This window comes from Genypterus blacodes, unplaced genomic scaffold, assembly GCF_046128005.1.
Source record: "Genypterus blacodes isolate CSIRO-AG114 ecotype Tasmania unplaced genomic scaffold, CSIRO-AGI_Gbla_v1 ptg000063l_1, whole genome shotgun sequence".
NCBI classification, from domain to species: Eukaryota; Metazoa; Chordata; class Actinopteri; order Ophidiiformes; family Ophidiidae; genus Genypterus; species Genypterus blacodes.
The window spans coordinates 243,025-260,726 of NW_027466875.1; the positions used below are offsets into that span (position 1 = coordinate 243,025).

Genomic DNA, 17,702 nt, shown 5'->3' on the forward strand with positions numbered 1-17,702 from the left:
ACACAGTTGTACATTCATGTAACCAAAGATATGTGCCGGGGTGGAACAAAAACATGAAGATAGGAACAAGAGCTGAAATGTGAACAAGATCAACTTAAAAATTGGAAACTGGAAGAGTGAAAGATGAAGTGAGTGAAAAAGAGATCGTATCTATCTCACAACAATGTGCCCTCCTTTTACTGTGATTCCGATATTAACAAGTTTTTAAATTACAACAATATTACACACAAATTAAGAGACACTCATCAAGCCAGAGATTATCATTCTTATCACTACTACTATTATTATTATTAATATTATTATACAGTTTTCTGATGCTGTAAAGGTGATAAATCCTATGGAGAAACAAAATAACTTGTAACTCATTGGGTGTAAATTATCATTTGATCACTCTCAAAATATGCAAAAAAAGAGAATCACTGGCCGCAATAATAATAGTAATAACAACAATATCATAATATTCGTCATTGTATGTACAGAAAATTCATTACAATCAATACAATCAAAACTGCCCAAGCTGAGCTGACATTCTGGAAATAACAGGGGTAGCGTTATGGTGTGTGTTTGTGTATGTGGGAATAACAGTGTGCAGTGAGTGAAAAAGTGCAGTGAGTGTCATTGCAGTGTGTGTGTGTGCGGGGGGGGGGGGGGGGGGGGGGGTCATAGGTCAGGTTGCACAACTTTACTGTGTTACAAGCTGAATTTTTGCAAAGATCAAAATCACAGACCCTGAACTACTGTGAGTGTGGCTATCAGTAGCAGCTTGGGACGTTACATAAAGGTCAACAGCATGCTGGCCTCAAACTATAGGTTTACACTCTGTGTTCTCAGAGCAGCGGCTGAAGTCCAGATTTGTTTGAAGGAGTCTGGGTATGCATGATAGTTCTCAATTCTTCCCATCAGCCTCAGGCAAAATGCATTCGGGAGCTGAAGCGTTATGCTTGTCAGCTTACTAAAAAAGAAAAACCCTCCCTCGTTTTGTGTGAATATGTCAGAGAAAACCGTTGCGATGAACGTTAACATTAGACCTCACTGCCTTCACTCGGTGGAGGAATGGAGGAATGTGTGGATGAGGAGGATGACAAGAGAGAAAACTTGTGCGGCAGACTTCTCGAGTGAGTCTGAGGAGGAGCAAAGCCTTGTGTCTTTGCCTGTAGAACTATTCAAGGCCAGTATGATGCAGATTGTTTAAGTATTTCAGTCTGCTTTCAATACTAAAAGATAGTATACAACCTTTTTTTTTTTTTTTAAACAAAGCAGTCCCATTCAACCATCATCACAATATACAGACACATGACCATCTTGTGTTTAGAACTGGTGCACCACATTTTAATTTCCGTGGGGTTTTCTGAGGCGGATAAATGACATTAACTGTATACATTGTGCCATTGGCTATTTAGGTGGCAAACAACTGCCCATTGTTGGCTACAGGTCACATATGGCATTGTGTCAGAGTATTAGAGTGTCTGTGTTGTGCGTAGTGTTTGTAAGCATACATTCCTTATACTAGAGGTGTCAGCAGTCGTATTGAGAGTGTGTGACTGGTGAGCCGGTGGTGTTTCCCATGAGAAGTGGTGCAGAGATACGTGTAGCTCAGTAGCGACGGGCGTTGCCGTCTTTCCCCTCCTTCTTGATGATGATTCGCTGGTCGTCGCTGGCGTCGTCGGGTGACTCTGCTGCCTCCTCTTCCTCCTCGCCCTCTCCCTCGGTGTCAGCGGAGATGCCCATACGAGACTCATAGGACTGAAGACAGTGTTGTGTTGAGATGAAAAATCAAAAACTATAATATATTAAACGAACTTGCATCACTAACTGATTTGGTAATTACCTCCATGGGGTTGACGATGATGGTGAGGGCAGAGTCGTCCCATTGGCCAGTTCCCTCCTTAGCTCCACCCCTGGTGCCTTCACCACGGCGATGGATGGAGCGAATTCGGAAAACACCAAGGATCACCATGACGACCAGGAAACCCACACACACCATTATGATAACAGTGGCTGCACCTGGTACGACTGTCAAAACACAAGGATATATATTATTGTTTAGTAAATATATTCATTTAAAGCTGCATTTTAAGGGAAATTAACTTTCATTTCACTGCGTCTGAAAGCAGTTTGAATTGAGCTTTTACTAGTGTGTTTAAGCTCAATTCAAATGTTTGTCCCTCTCAAAATAAGTAAGTCCCCCCCCAAAAAACTAATATTGAATTAAATGATATAATGTGAGTTATGTTAGTTAAATGAGTGACTCAGCAGATAATGTGGCCACCCTACCCCGGCTCTGTAGGTGTAGTTACTGCATGAGAACAAACCTGCGGTGTCGCAGACCATTAGACAGTGATTGATTACACTGCCACACTGTGGTGCTCTTGAGCAGGGAACACGCAGCCAGGATTAGTGCAGGGGAAAGCTCACCTGAGTTGCGATGTGGATTAGGCAGGGTGTGGCCACTCAGCTCCCCAGCATGGTGGGATGGGTGGAGGAACTGCTGCTGGGAGGCCAGCAGGTGGGACGGGTGGTAGAGACTGTCCAAAGAGTGGAGGAAGTTCACCTGAAAGGACGTAGACAGAGACGAAGACAAAGAAACAAAGATAATTAATCTGATGTAACAGCAAGTAACAGCTAATGTAACTTCTGTGTCTACTAAAACAGGTTGAACATACAGTTTTCTGCTTGACTGAGCTGGAATAGTTGTGATAAATGATGGTGTCGTACCTCCCTAAGCTTTCTTCATTACAAACAAAGCATCTGTGTAATTATTTCCACTCGATCTTTTAGCCTGGATTCCACCAGAAAAATGAGGGCGACATTTAGGTGACCTGGTGGTCGAGGACTGCGATGTAACCATAACAACCTAGTTTGAACGCAGCTGTGCCACCTTGTTGCATCGAGGAGACGCAACCATCTTGAAATATCGTCTTAGGTGAGAAGCAGCCATGAACATGAATTTCTGATAGTATATTAATTTTGGAATGTGGTAGCTTGTTTACAAAATGTTTCCGTCTAATATCAGAGGAGCCCAAATGTCCCACTGGACAGCACAAGGATAGGTTCTGCTTCATATTCAGGGTGCTCCCTCTTTAATTTCCCTCTCTGTATATGTCATTGATGTGTGTGATGTGTGTGTGTCTGTAAAGGAGAAAGGTGTTGCGTGAATAATGTTTCTCCTCACCTCCAGAGTCAGCTCGTTGCTGGTGTACCTGCCATTCATCTCAGAGCAGGACAGGCGGAAACGCCTCTCAAAGCGTTCAGAGCCTTTGGCCAGGCGGTAGCGGACTGAGCGAAGGACGTCCTCATACACAGAGATGGATTCAGCGCCTGGAGGGATGGAAACCAAAAGAGGGAACAATGAGTCAATACTGAGATGATGATTCTATAAATGTGGAGCACAGCTACTTATTGACAACTGGGGGTTGCTGTAAGGGACGGATGACTTTTTGGTTCTAGATCATCTGGGATTTCAGCATATAAGATTTAAAAAGAATATTACTAAACCAGACAATTAGTTGTTCTTCTCCTGGGACAGTTTAGAAAGTGACTCTACCTGTGATTGCGATATAAGCAGTAGTGTTGATGATTTCCAATCCTCTTTCTCGCACAACATCCATGTCCACCAGAAGCTCCTCCCTCTCTGGGTTCAGCTCCTCCCCCAGAGGCTGGACTTCACAGCCATCCAAAGTGTGTGCCACGGCGTCGGACATTAGAGCTGGGAGGCAACAGGATTAGATTAAGTGACACCCAAGAACACCTTAAGAGTGATGCCATCCAAGTATTTATCAAATATTCCAGATTTCAGTGTAGTAACATTAAATGCTGAGGGTGTAGCTCACCTCCGCCCTCCATCCCCTGTGCGGCCGTGTTGACGGCGTGAGACAGGGAACAGACGATCCTGAGCTCGGGGAAGAGGGGGACACCACGGGGACCTTCGAACTCGGGTGCAGGACGAGCGAGATGAGGGCCGACCCCCGACAGGGAGATCTGGGGGGCGTCTGGCTGGAGGACCACCAGGTAGCCCTCCAGCTGCTTGAGCGACAGGCAGCTCTCCTCGTTGAAACATCTGGCAGGGAGGAAAAAAGAGAAATACCTTCCTCAGCAAAGATTCCTCACCTATCCTTGTGTTTTCATGCACTTGGTTTATTCCTTTGTCAGTGATTCTACTAGTGTTATTTATTAGTTTTGTCCCTTTTGCAGGTTCTTGTTTGTAAATTGTAAACTCAGCACACTAGAAATTCTTGTCCTAATGAGCAACCAAGCGATGACTCAGTTCATAGCTCCAATCTAAGTTCATCTCACAGAGGTGCTCCCATCTGCTCCGGTGATGGTATCCAGAGATTTTGGAGAGGAAATCATTGGAAAATTGTTTATAATCACCTAAAGTTTATGCATGAAATCTGAATTATTTCTAATAAAGTGGTTGCTGAAGTGGATCATTTCAGTTTGCTCATTCCTCTTACTGAAATGTGACGTATCACAGATTTCAGCCCAGAGAAATTGAAATATGGTCTGAATCACAACTTGAGAGTGTGGAGGTTTGGCCACATCTGCACTGATGTCTACCAAGACTCTGCTGTGACAGACCATAATAAACCAAAACCGTCAAGCTTCACCAATGCGATGCTTCCTCCACCCGTTTCCCTAATTTCACCATGACTGCAGTTGTCATTGGTGAATTATGACACTGAAAACAGCACATGTCAGCATAAAGGAGGTCCACTGTTACAAATGTGATTTTTCTGACAGAAAAGCCGCGCAAAACATTGATGACAGGCTGCTTACATATATTTACTCATCTGCACAATAATTCAGTATTGTGTCTGAAAAGGGGTTTAAGGGTGTGTGTGTGTGTGTGTGTGTGTGTGTGTGTGTGTGTGTGTGTGTGTGTGTGTGTCTGCTAACATTTCCGCTATCTGAGTGTGCAGCTGCTTCAGTCGGCCTTCTCCAGAAGAGCCTGCTGTTCTGCCATCTGGGTAACTCCTGGCCTCAAATCAGTCTAATCTCCCTACACGCTATAAAACATGCAGAGGGACACACACACGCAGACACGCACACACACACTCCTGACCTGAAACCCAAAAAAATCTGCCTATAACCTTGAAAATAAAAGAACACCCTGGTTTAGCTTTGTAAACATTCCAATCTTATAAAAATCAATAATCCATAAGAATATCAGCCCATAATGGGAATTAGATGGGAGCTGGTTTGTAGCTTGCCTGCTAAATTCACAGTATGTATACAGTATGTTCTTTTCCATGAGTGAATTAATATTTCATTGGCCCAAAGTGACTGCTAAAGTCAGAATACCGCTCACAGTTGTTACGTGTGGTAAAGCACTGACCTGGAAACGGCTCCGAACCTTTGTGGGAGATTTTGCAGAGATTGTCGGGGGCTGAACATGCTGTGCTGCGTATACAATTAATCATGCTGTTTTGTTAATGGTATGATATTAGCTACATCCTGTTAAGTGGGATGTGTTATGGTTTTTGGTTATTTTCCCTCATTTCCATGGTGTGATGCAGTAGTAGAGAGTACGTGTCGCGAGCTCACACCTGTAGAAATGGATTCAGTAAACCTCCTACGGATGGATTCTAATTTGGCATAAACCTTTGAGCCCCCCTCCCAAAAGCAAATACCACTGTGCACCCCAAGGGGATTCGCCAACTTAAATGTCAATCATCGGTGGTGAGGGAGGAGTTGAGGAAGGCAGCAGGTAGGAAAGGGAATGAGGGAGTCGATCAATTACGGTCCATAAATTGCACCCCTCCACAATCTCACAGTACTCAGGAGAAATGGATCGATGTTTTCTTGTGCATGTTAAAGCCTTGCAAATGTTTCTAAATAGACCCCTGGAGGAAAATAACAACATGTAAACCTATACATGTCGCCAAGGATACTGCAAAATCACCTTTGACTAATAATTTGCTCGAGGATTGTTGATAAAAGTAAATGTTTCAACACTCCCAGGGACAAACCAGAGAGAGAGAGAGAGAGAGAGAGAGAGACAGAGAGACAGAGAGACAGAGAGAGAGAGAGAGAGAGAGAGAGAGAGAGAGAGAGAGAGAGAGAGAGAGAGAGAGAGAGAGAGAGAGAGAAAGTCACTGAGTATCTGAATGAACTCAGAGATAAGATATTACTTGTTATCGTTTGCTGTGACATTCTTGGTATAATCATCTCATTCATGCAACTGACGCTCCTTATCATAGCCAAGTCAAGGTCCATGTTTGATGAGTTCACTGAAGGATCAGCAGCATAGCTCAGAACACAACGCTTCACGTTAGAGTGTCAAAGGAAAATTCCACTTTCATACACTCAACTTAAATGCAAGTATTTATTCATTATGTAGTAATGAAGTGTTGGATTGTATTTGTGGTGTAGTCGCTTCCCCTCAACCTATTTCTACTTCAGTTAGTGATTTCCTCCAGTGTGTGTGTGTGTTTGTGTGTGTGTGTGTGTGTGTGTGTGTGTGTGTGTGTGTGTGTGTGTGTGTGTGTACCTGAGCGAGGTGGTGAGTTTAAGGGGTCGCACTCCGGGAGTTGCAAAGCGTAGAGAGTTCCTGTAGGTGACCTGCTGCACTGCACGATTAAAGCTCTCGATGTCGTCTCCCTCCAGCACCAACACTGACTGGCTTGGGTTCACGTGCACCTACAAGGTCAAAGGTCAAGGTGAATTCACCGGGGCTCAACAAAAATAAAAAATCTCATTTTTTTAACCAAAACTATCTTGTACAAGTAAAATGCATTCATTACTGCAGATACCTGTGAAATGTTTTTAAAATGAGTGTTAAGGTGTGAAGATATTGCAGATGTGATCATCTAAACAGCACAGGACAATGGACACACATGGCTCCCAAATCCATGCAAAGTCATGTACTAAAACAGGAATGTACGGCCTGGTGGAATCAGGGAGTGCACGCAAAACAGATAAATCACAACCTGGAGGGCGACACACTTTGACTAACACACTGCTTATATTTCACATTGTAGCTTTCACACACCAGCTGGCAAAGTTGCTACGTGCAATATGGGGAGCTATGACTCAAAATACTTGTTAGAAATGGATTGTGCATATATGTGGTTGAGGAGCAACTGAGGCAATGTGTTTAACAAATGAGTTCATTTACAAAAGTATGATTATTATATTTAAATCTGGATTTTAATCTGGATTCCACTTGTGTCTTTTAAGTTTATTCTTGTTTTTGTAAATGAGCTACTCCAATAGAAATGACAGATGATGCATGTCACATGTTCCCAGATGTTCCCTCATGTTCCCAGATGTGTCCCTCTCTCTTCTTCTTCTGGTGTTACCTTCATGCCAGATCCCAAAGTCTCCAGGTCTCCAAAGTCCAGCCCCTCCCTGCAGGCGTACAGACACTCCACCACACTGTGTGGCTCCACGCTGCCCGGACGCACTGTCACCCCTGACAGCAGGCCGTGGTAACCGCCCACATACCTCACTAAGGACCACAGACAGTCCAGTGTGAGTACATTATACACATTGATTTGTACATAATATGCAAATAGCAAACCGTCAGTGTGGCAGCAATATAGTGTAACACAGGCAGGTTAGAAAACAAGCAAAGTCACCTGAGTCTTTACCCTCTGGGATGGTGTTGTTAATGATCTCCCTCTGCTTCTCTTCTGGCTCTGCACAGGAAACCAGTTAGGGGAGAAGGGAAGGAGAAAAATGGAAAACAAGAAGACAGAGAGAGAGAGAGAGAGAGAGAGAGAGAGAGAGAGAGAAGGTAGTGGCATGGATTAGTGTAGAAGTAAGTAAGAAGACTGGTGGTGCCAGAGATTGACGGCAAGAATGAAAAACAACAACAAAAATGAACACGAGGAGGTGTGGGTGCAAAACTGTAGATGATATTCAAAGATGCACCATCTCCTCATTATCTAGCAGCAGCTGCTGTCATGCAGGCAAAACAACGACTTCCACTGTGTGTGAGAGCACGTTACAGTGAGTGTGTGTGTTTCTCGCGGCTAATTGGCAGGCGGAGAGTTTCCCATTTTAACCAGTGACACGGGTGTGAATGGCAGGCTGCCTGTCTGGTCCTGCAGTTGTTCTGTTGCCCTGAATAATTGATAAGTCAGTTATGTTATTAGCTGTCAAAGACAAACTGCATCAACCGAGCTATAAACGAGTGAAATGGGGAAGTGACTGGCACGAGGAAAAGGGTATTGGCAGATTGTCCTGAGATGCCTCGTGAGTGTTTAAGTTGAGGTGGCGTATGGCAGACATGGCAGCCTGCAGTCTCTGGCACGCTGCAGGGAGGTGTGATTTAAATGACATTTTAGTGACAGGGGAATGAAAAAGAGCGGCAGACTGCACAACTGCTGCCCAAAGCTTTTATGCAAAACATAAATAAATTCAGGTTTTCCGCTTAAATTTGGTAATGTGAGGTGTATTCATTACGCTGGATTTCTGTGTATGTTATGGCACAAATGTGTGTGTGTGGTTTCAGCATCTCACCCCAGCAGGCACCGATCAGCATCCTCTGACGGGCAGCCGGGTTGGGGATGGCACCGTTGTCATGGATGAGGGCGGGGTCAAAGGTCACTCCGTCTACATACAGGGTTACCGAAGGGAACTGGACACTCAGGGAAAGATGATGCCACTCGCTGTCACACACCTGATGGAGAGAGAGAGATCAAGTATTGATCACTGATGTAAACTGGTGTTTGGCAATACAAAAAAATGTCAGCGTCCTTTAATCGCTACATCTGCATCCTGCGTCTGTGCTCCGGTAAAAACACGCCTCCCGTGTGCAACACAATGGGAAGCGTTTGATGGATTCTCTTCTCCGTGTATTCTGACGCATAAAGCTTACAAAGCACTCATTGTATTCCCTTGATTTCACTTTGGTTTTAAGGAACAAATACAGAGGAATTGTGCGGAACATCAAAGCTGCCGTTCCCCCAGTACCTGCTCCAGTTTCCACAGGAATTTGACGGGCCGCGCGGCAGAGACGTCGGGCCAGTAGAAGAGAGAGAGACGGCAGCCATGGACGGAGAGGGAGTAGTGCGAGAAGGAGTCATCTGCCAGTAAGAGAGGGAGAGGAGGAAAATGTTAACATTACCGGGCATCTTTCACAGAATAATCACCAAGAAACGACACCGTCCGATGGCTTTATTGCAGGCTTTCATCTTGGTTTATCTTTCTCACTCGCTGAAATTGCTTGTGAACTTTATTGCGATTGTAAGGAAGATTTGCTGCATAGGACGCTTTGCAGAAATGCCAGTACAAAGTCAGAGAGTTGCACATATTTAGAGCAGGAGCAGCCTAATACAATTACAGTGTTTTACTGTGCTTCTACTGTTCATTTGGCAGCACGAGTGCAGCAGCTGGAGGATAAGTGCCTCTTAGGAGCACCTTCACATTAGTTGTTTAAGCTGCAAAAAGTGCTATTTTATTCACTCTCTTATCTGTAATTTTCCACTCTGACACAGTGGAGATCTGTGTTAACCAATGAGCAACATGTTTTCAGGCGTCCTTACAATAACACATTCTGCACACACTTGGAATCTTTTAAGCCCTTGAATCATCCAACATGTGAGGTTTTTCCCTGTGCACATGAACATTGAATGTGAACGAGACGTTACATAAAGTTTTGCCATTCAATCTCTGTAATTACACATAAATCAAAGGTTTGTTTGTTTGCCTTTTTGTGTTGTTTGGGCTTTAACACCCACACACATTGTAATCACTGGTATCTGCCTGTCTGTCTCTCCATCTGCCTGTCTGTCACAGTGATAACTTGGGACAGTTGTAATCCGATTGGGATCAGATTTTGGGATCAGCTTGGCAGGATCAGGCCTCTTTGACCGATGGTGGCGCTGTAATAATGACTTTGGCAATGAACTTTTATAAGATTTATTCTTTTGAGCCCCTTTTTCAAATCACTCATTTAGGCCACGCCCTTTTGCACAGAACCTGTTTTTCTGCCTTTACGAATTTCTCCGAAACAGGTATTTGTGTCCTCGCATAGGATTGGCTGAGACATCCAAACCCCGCCCTTCTAAGATTAGAATACCCAGCATGCACTGCGGTAGAAATGTACCTCTTTGACTTTAATTTGATTACATTAAAGTTTGGTTTTATTTCTGTTGTACACTTACATCATTTTGCTCATTATTATTATTTAGGCGATAGACGTTATAGAGGTTATAGACAGCTAGAAGTGACACCATGACACTGAATTACGTATCCGATATAGTGGTAGTGTAATCTTACCCTTTCTTCTTCACATGGAACTTTGCTCTTTAAGTATTTCTTCAAAAGGCTTTTTGTAAAAAAGAAGCCCACTAACTTGTAAAAAGAAACCTTTCCTTGCCTAAATACCCTTGACCAGCCCACCATTGATTCATCGAATCGTTGTGGGTTGTAGCTTCTGGTCTGTGCACAGAGAGAGTAGGTAACTTTCTTGTAAATGTTTTATCCATCTTTCCTATTTATCTACCTTTCATCTATCTTTTGCCAATTTGTCAGCTGTGGCCCTGATTTCTGCTCTCTGTGATCAAATGTAGAAGACAAAAGATGACAAAAACATATATATATATTTATATAACCAACCATTCCTGACAGTGCTGCACACGATGGTCTCCTCATCCTTGCGGTTCCCTCTGGTCTGGGTGGTCGCAGCCTGGATGTTGGCCCCGCCCCTTCTCATCCACAGCTGGAGGGTGAAGTGATCACCTGATAATGCTGAGACAACCGAGTCAGGCACCACGGCAACATGGTTGGATCCATTGAAAGAGAAAACCAGAGAGGAATCGGAGGAGGGGAGTGTGGGCAGGGCTGACGTCCAATTGGCAGCAGGAGATGGAGGAGGGAGAAGGTCCACCTCACCCCTCACAGCACCTGATGAAGACATGAAGGAAATGTTATTAACGTGTGAGCGATCCATGCAGAGCATCCTGCCGCCAAGCAGTCACATCGTGTTATCAAACGTAAACCAGAACACACCACACAGGCGGCGCACAGATCTGTCAGAGTAGCTGTCTCTGTCGCATCCTTTCCCAATATGGCCGGTCTGCAGCTCTACCGTGGCCTGGATGTTCCACACAGTCTCTTCACAGGTCTCCAGATGCAAGCTGGGGAACAGGGGGATGCTGCCTGACCCGGGGGTGTACTCAACACGTTTGGTCCATCCTGAAATAAACACACTGGGTCATGATTCTGTTTGTTCCCTCTGTCACTCTCCCTGAGTGTGTGTGTGTGTGTGTGTGTGTGTGTGAGTCTCAAAGGACTTTTCTGGCCTGCATTCCCAAAATGTAATAAATTCTTAGGGTAAAGGTTATGATCATGGTAAGTTGATGTACTGAGAAAGAAGTATGACATTTCCGAATGTAGGTCAGAAAAGTCCTTCGAGATGCATCCCTGTGTGTGCGTGTGTGTGTGTGTGTTTGTGTGTATCTCCTCATTGTTAATACTTCGCTCTCTGTCCGGCCAGTCGGTCACATTTTCAGTTCCCTGCTCTACACCTGTTCCCTATTTTCCCCATCAAACTCTTAACCATCTAACCAGCCGTGTTCCCATTGTTGCCTGGCAGGTCTGAGCTTTCCATGGTTCTTCCTGTTGTGCTCTCTTTCTTGCACTTGAGCCTTAACAACAGTGTGACCCTGCTTTCTGCTTTCCCTGACCGCTTGTAACCTGACTGCCGGGTTAACCTGTGTGTTTCATTGGACGCTGATTATTTGGCTTCGTCCCTGCTTTTGTGAGTTTCACCCTGCAACTGAGTTCTTCCCATGCACCCAATGCTGTCACTGTGTTCAGATGAAGCCAGTTCCACAAACTATGAAGGAGGAATAATGAGGGTAGCCATTTTCAAGGACTCCAGATAGAAAGCACTAGCAGTACAGTTTGAATATAATCATGGTGTGAATATAATGCCACTGTTTAATTAAGTGCCTTCCCTTGATAATACTCCGTATCAGCAAAACTGCTCTATACCTCCGCTCTACATATCAACATGCAAAGGTGAATCATCCAAGCGTCCAGCCCACACACAAACTCCAACAGTAAATGATAATCCGTTTCATCCAAACACACAAAGAGTCAGATTCCATTAGAGCACATTTGTAAGGCCTCTCCTGTGCAGCTGGAGGGGAGATGTGACAGTGTGACAGTCAGGACAGCCATGGTGTGTTCAGTGGTATTGATTACCGATCCAGCCTGGTTTGCAGGAGGGCTTGACCGTGACAACAACCTGAGCGTCAGCCTGAGCTCGGTTCTTTCCACAGTCGAAGGCGGTCACCCAGAAAGTGTGAACGCGCTGACGCTTGGAATCCAACGGCTCTGTGTTCTTGATGTTACCTAGGAGACAGAGAAAGAGAGAGAGGAAGAGAGAGAGAAGAGTAAAAGAAAGAAAGAAGAGGCGAAAAGAAGGTATAAAGGAATAGGAGGTTTAGTCGTGACCAAGCGCAGCTCACCGCATACGAATGACTATTTGGTTCATCAGGGTATAATCTGATTCAAAATAAAAACGTTTAAAGAGAAAGTCGTAAAGAAAATCCAGAAAACGGACAATGACAGGGCTACGGCGTCTGAACAAGGTCGTAACAAAAGGTCTCTGTGCTGCTGTACTAGGCTGACCCAAAAAAAAGAAAGGAGCTGCTCATCCCTGCTTAAGTCCCACTCTATTCTGCAAAGTCATACTAAAACAGAGTCTCCTTAAGAAATCTGCCCCCCCACCCCCAAGACTGCTGTGTCATATTACAAAAAGATCCATAGCTGATCTCTCACCAAGCAGTCAATGAACGTAAGCAGAAACCATCATTTTCCTTGTAGGAATTGAGAGAATCTGGAAGCATCTGTGAGCACGGTGCTATATTAAACCCAACAGCTGCTGCAATGTTTATGCAGAGACGGAACAATAGTCCACCCACACAATTTCTATTTTAACACCTTTTCTTTTCGAATCTACCTGCGAGAGACAAATTAAATAGCTGCGGTTCTTTCATTACTATGCTGTACAGACATCAATGCCTGGTGTGTGTGCGTGCGTGCGTGTGTGTAAAGGTGTGTTATTTTTATGCATGGGGATATCTGAAATTTAGTAGCTGAATATTAAATTGCATGCCAAATTGAGTGCTCCCATTCGAAGCCGAGGCTATTTAGAGCATAAACTACAGATGTCAAATTAGGGAAATAAGATTGTGACTCTGCAGTAAAGCGGATGAATGTCTATTAAAATTCACAGTCATTCAAGGCGACACAGTAAGTCTAACAGGCTCTGTTATTCCTGCTCGATTAAACGTATCTCACCGTCATTGTCAATGGCGAAGGGCACATTGGGAGTGATGATGTCATAGAAACATATTTGGCTGTACTGAGGGGAGCAGTCGGCATCCAGAGCTTCCACGCGCACGATTCGGTCAAACAGACGCCCTTCTGGGACTGAAGCCTCGTAGCGACGCTCCACGAACACAGGGGAGAACTCGTTGACGTCGTTCACACGAACATGCACAGTGGCCCTGTGGGAGGGAGTGCGGAGGGAGGAAGTGAAAGACAAGCGGGGGAGAAAGAGAAAGGCCAGAACAAAGCTTGTCATCATAGTACAAAAAAAGATGAATTAAAAGACGGATATGGTGAAACGGGGAGGACAGACTTGTGAGATTTCTTGCTGTTGACTCCATCTGGTCCCTCTCCGCAGTCGTAGGCCTGGATGGTGAAGCTGTGCTCCCTCTGGCTCTCGCAGTCCAGTGGCTCCTTGGACCGGACCAGACCTTCACCGGTGGAACGGTCCAGAACAACCGCCTCAAACTGGACTGAACCCGAACCGGAGGGCCCATTGTGCACCCGGAAGCCACAAATCTCACCTGGGCCAGAGAGAGAAGAAGAAGACTTCAAATAAACGTATTAGATATGCATGCAGATATGAGGATTCCTTTAGAGAAGCGAACCTTTTGAATATTAGCAGTTTATTTGTTCAAGATTAACGGAACACTATCATTTTCTGCAATTGAGGTGTTTCCACTGCAAATATATAAGCCCTATTTCAGCTCGCTGTAGAGCCGAGCACTGCTGACTGCTGCCTGCAATGAAGGCTAGAATTACACTATGAAGGTCTAAAAATAGTGGACTCAGTGACTGAATACATTGCCTTTAATATTTAGAGTGTCTATTAGGAATTGTTGCTGGCAGTGGCAGCGCCCTGATAGCTCCAAACCCTCTCTGCAAAAATGTCAAATCAGCCCCATGTGTAATATTTACTATCAACATTCAAGCAGCCAAACAAATCGATCAACCATATGTGCATTTTGGTAACATGGCTGCAGTGCTGTGATATCTGCAAAGTTAGATAATTCTCCTGACCTATTTCTTCACGAATGGCTGGACGATATGCCCGTTCAAGTGAATACACAGAATATTTATAACACTAATATTTCCATCACTATAGTCTGCCATACTGTTTTATTGCTGCAGTTATTACCGGCGTAATGCAGCGGAGCATCTTTGTCCAAAGCAAATAGAGGTGGATTGAGCAGCACGGTGTTGTCGTTCTCCATGACGATCCCCTGGTACTCTGTCTCGATCCATGGCTTGTGCTTATTGGCTGCACGGCACAGAGGGGAGACCAAAGAGGCGTTTGGGTTAAATGGAACAATTAGAAGGAAGCAAAAAGTCTATTTTTATCACTCCATTATGGATGAGGACATCAGGGTGAGGACAAGTGCACGAGAGGAGAAACACACGACGCATGAGTGAGACCACAAAGATGAAATATACACAGAATTGTTCTTTCTCTGTATTCGTCGGGGCCACTTCTCTCCCTCGTGTCAAGTGCCACTCCACACACACCTGTTTGGTAATGAAAGCCTGTCAGATTTCACCTTATCGCACACTGAGAGGTACGCACAGCCGCACAGATCAATCAGCACTGACACAAGCACTGCACATAATGTACTAAACATCAGCCAAGTCAAATCAAAGGACTGCTGTTTACCGTGAATTTAACCTTTAATTGCAAATTAATTATTCATCCTTGCGCCAAATGTTCTGTGCTGAATGATCAAAGGACAAGTTAATGAGCCAGAAGGATGATTTTACATTCCAACAAAGAGCAAAAACAAAAGCCGGAGCGCTTTCCTCTCTCTGTTCTGCTCAGCCACTAAGACGGAGGCAGTGCAGTTGGAGATCAGACAGAGGCAACAGACTGGAGTTTTGTCATCCACTGCACCGCAAACACACACACAGGGAGAAAGAGAGAGACAGAGAGAGACAGAGAGAGACAGAGAGAGAGAGAGAGAGAGAGAGAGAGAAAGCAGCTGGATCTGAGTCTGATGGCAGAGATACTCATCCTCTGCTCTCAAGGTCTCCTCCTGCTCCTCCTACGTTTCTACAGTCTTCTATCCTGTCTATTTCTTAGTCATTTATCTCCCGCACTGTGTCCCCTCAGCTGATCTCCTCCCTCCCTCCCTCCTTCCCTTCTCTCCTCCCTCCCTCCGCTGTATAGCATTAATCTGAGCATCAACGCTGTGGATTACATCCGGGATTACAGATTGAGAGGCATCCCATCCCATCCCTCTCTCCCCTGGCACTCCTCCTCCCTCTGTCACTCTATCCCGCCCTCACCTCCTCCTCCCCCCCTCCCCTCCCCATTCTCTCACACACAAACACTCGGCTGGCTCGTGCTTTCCTAACCCTCCCCCCCACCCCACCCCACACACACGGTGTCACCTGATCGCGCGTACCGCTCCACTCCCCCACCTCCTTCACCTCCTCCCTCCTTCTTCCTCATCGGTCTGAGTCGTGTCTGCGTCTCTCGTCCTCTCCTGTCACCGTTCCCTCTCCTCTCCTCTGTCTCTACTACTATTTCCCTTGCATTCCTGGTGCCCCATCTCTCCTTCAATCTCCTTGTCTCCCTCTCCTCCTCCTCCTCCTCCAACACTCCTCCTCTGTTCCTCCTCTCTGTCTGGTTCATTCTACTTCCCCGGTATGACAATCATTGTAACAATGATGTTGAATCACATTCATGGTTTGCCAGGATGATAAATCTGCTTTGGAGTGGGAAACAGATTGATCATCTTCTCACATGATGGTTCTTCATCACGAAACACAACATATATAGACATGTAGGATGTAGGTACACTTCTCTCACTATGGCATTCTATGATACAACCAGGAAGCCATTGAGTCATTGAGTCAAGAGCGTTTCATGGAAAAACACACATGTCCCTGAACGCCTCGTCAGGTTTGTGCGCTCCCATGGCAAAACCCTTATCAACACTTCACAATTAACACTCAAAACGACGAGGAACTGACCTTTGTTGCCATTGGCAACCGAAGTCAAGCAAAGGAGGAGGAAGGAGAGAAAATTCATTCTGTCCATCTGAGGGAGGAAAGGGAAGGTAGAGGGGTTGACGGGGAGGGGAGGGGGAGCAGGGAGGGATACAGTACATGCATCAACAACTGATCACTGGAGAGACAGTTAGAGATACAGTAACAAGACACAAAGAGAGAGAGACAGACAGAGAGAGACAGGGCAAGAGAGAGAGAGAGAGAGAGAGAGAGAGAGCCTGCCCAGTTCCAACAAATTACAGGCACTTTGAGTTTCTACATTGCTGCATTTTTCTGCAAGGAAGGCATTATTTAGGTGAGGCGTGTGTGAGCTAGACTGCTTGCGACCTTTCACTGGAGGCCTGCATGCGTAAATGAGACTGCAAGCACCCAGCGAGCACCCACATACACACACGTAATCATAGATAAACAGGATGAATGAGCAGAAATATCCAGACTGCATGTCCCCCTGTGCTGTTACATGATGTTACTCCTCAGAATCAGAACCACACACCTGCACAGTGATAACCTGGATGGGGGCATGCACACACCTGGTCCTGTGTGTGTGTGTGTGTGCGTGTGTGTGTGTGTGTGTGTTTGCACCATTTGGTTAAGCTGTGCACGTGTGTTTTCCAGTGTGTTAATTGTGGTTTGGGAGGGGAAAATGCAGTTGCTGCCTGTGGTAGTTGCCACAACTGAAGAATGAGTCCTTGGGGGCTCCAGCGTTCACTGACACATAATCAGCCTATAAACGTTTTCATTGCAGCACAGCTCGCTATCAGATACGACACACACACACGCACACACCACTCGCACATACACAGATGAGATCAAAATCAAACACAACACGATGCCCCCTTCAGATCACACACACATTCAGCAGAAACATGCGTAACCCTATGCGACAGGAATGAGCCGATTCTAACACCGACACACCGACACACACAGACACACACATTACCGGCCCGGGCTCCGTGTTCCGACACCGACCTCACGCTACACTGAATGGGGGGGAAATGTCGCAGCGATGACGGCGAGCCGCAGCGCAAACGTTACCGTGTGGCGAGTGCGGTGATGCTCCTGGTTGGTACCCGGCTCTACCCTCGCAGCATCCGCCTCTCACGCCCCTGCCGCTCCGCTCTCCGGTGGTCCCCTGGTCCCCCACAGGCGCACAGCAGCCCAAACCACAGGTAGCTTTAACGCAGCGTCACGGACCCGGTTTTTTTGGAGGGTATTTTGGGGGGTGTTGGAGCAAGATGGAGCCCAGTAATGACAGGATGTGTACTACTGAGACTGAGGCGTGAGGAAGATGAAGAGGCAGATGCCCTTGTTTTCGGCTGTACGGAGGAGGAAAAAAACGATGGGAATATTACGCCGCGTCCCCTCCCTCTCGACGCTTCTTAACCCGCCCACACTGCGTCCTTCTC

General features: G+C 45.6%; 1 protein-coding gene across 1 annotated transcript; it reads right to left on the reverse strand.

Annotated features, from left to right (window-relative positions):
• Positions 1-1,320: 1,320 nt before the first annotated feature.
• clstn3 (calsyntenin 3) lies at positions 1,321-16,342 on the reverse strand. Its single transcript, XM_076154774.1, has 18 exons — positions 16,261-16,342; positions 14,429-14,551; positions 13,604-13,814; positions 13,261-13,469; positions 12,160-12,309; positions 10,960-11,145; positions 10,567-10,854; positions 8,920-9,032; positions 8,467-8,626; positions 7,581-7,640; positions 7,302-7,450; positions 6,491-6,639; positions 3,831-4,057; positions 3,545-3,706; positions 3,173-3,318; positions 2,416-2,551; positions 1,829-2,013; positions 1,321-1,743 (listed from the first exon to the last, which is right to left on the reverse strand). Exons 1-18 carry the CDS (start codon positions 16,325-16,327, stop codon positions 1,594-1,596), a joined length of 2,871 nt encoding a protein of 956 aa, XP_076010889.1. The 5' UTR covers positions 16,328-16,342; the 3' UTR covers positions 1,321-1,593.
• Between the last annotated feature and the right edge of the window lie 1,360 nt (positions 16,343-17,702).

What these genes read in the sequence shown, in the direction of transcription:
- clstn3 (XM_076154774.1), bottom strand. Translation starts at nt 16,327, where the DNA reads ATGGACAGAATGAATTTTCTCTCCTTCCTCCTCCTTTGCTTGACTTCG. An exon ending in TCCTGTGGAAACTGGAGCAG is followed by an intron (nt 8,627 to 8,919) that starts GTACTGGGGGAA and finishes TCTCTCCATCAG; the next exon opens with GTGTGTGACAGCGAGTGGCA. An exon ending in AAACTCACCACCTCGCTCAG is followed by an intron (nt 4,058 to 6,490) that starts GTACACACACAC and finishes CCTCCCTGCCAG; the next exon opens with ATGTTTCAACGAGGAGAGCT.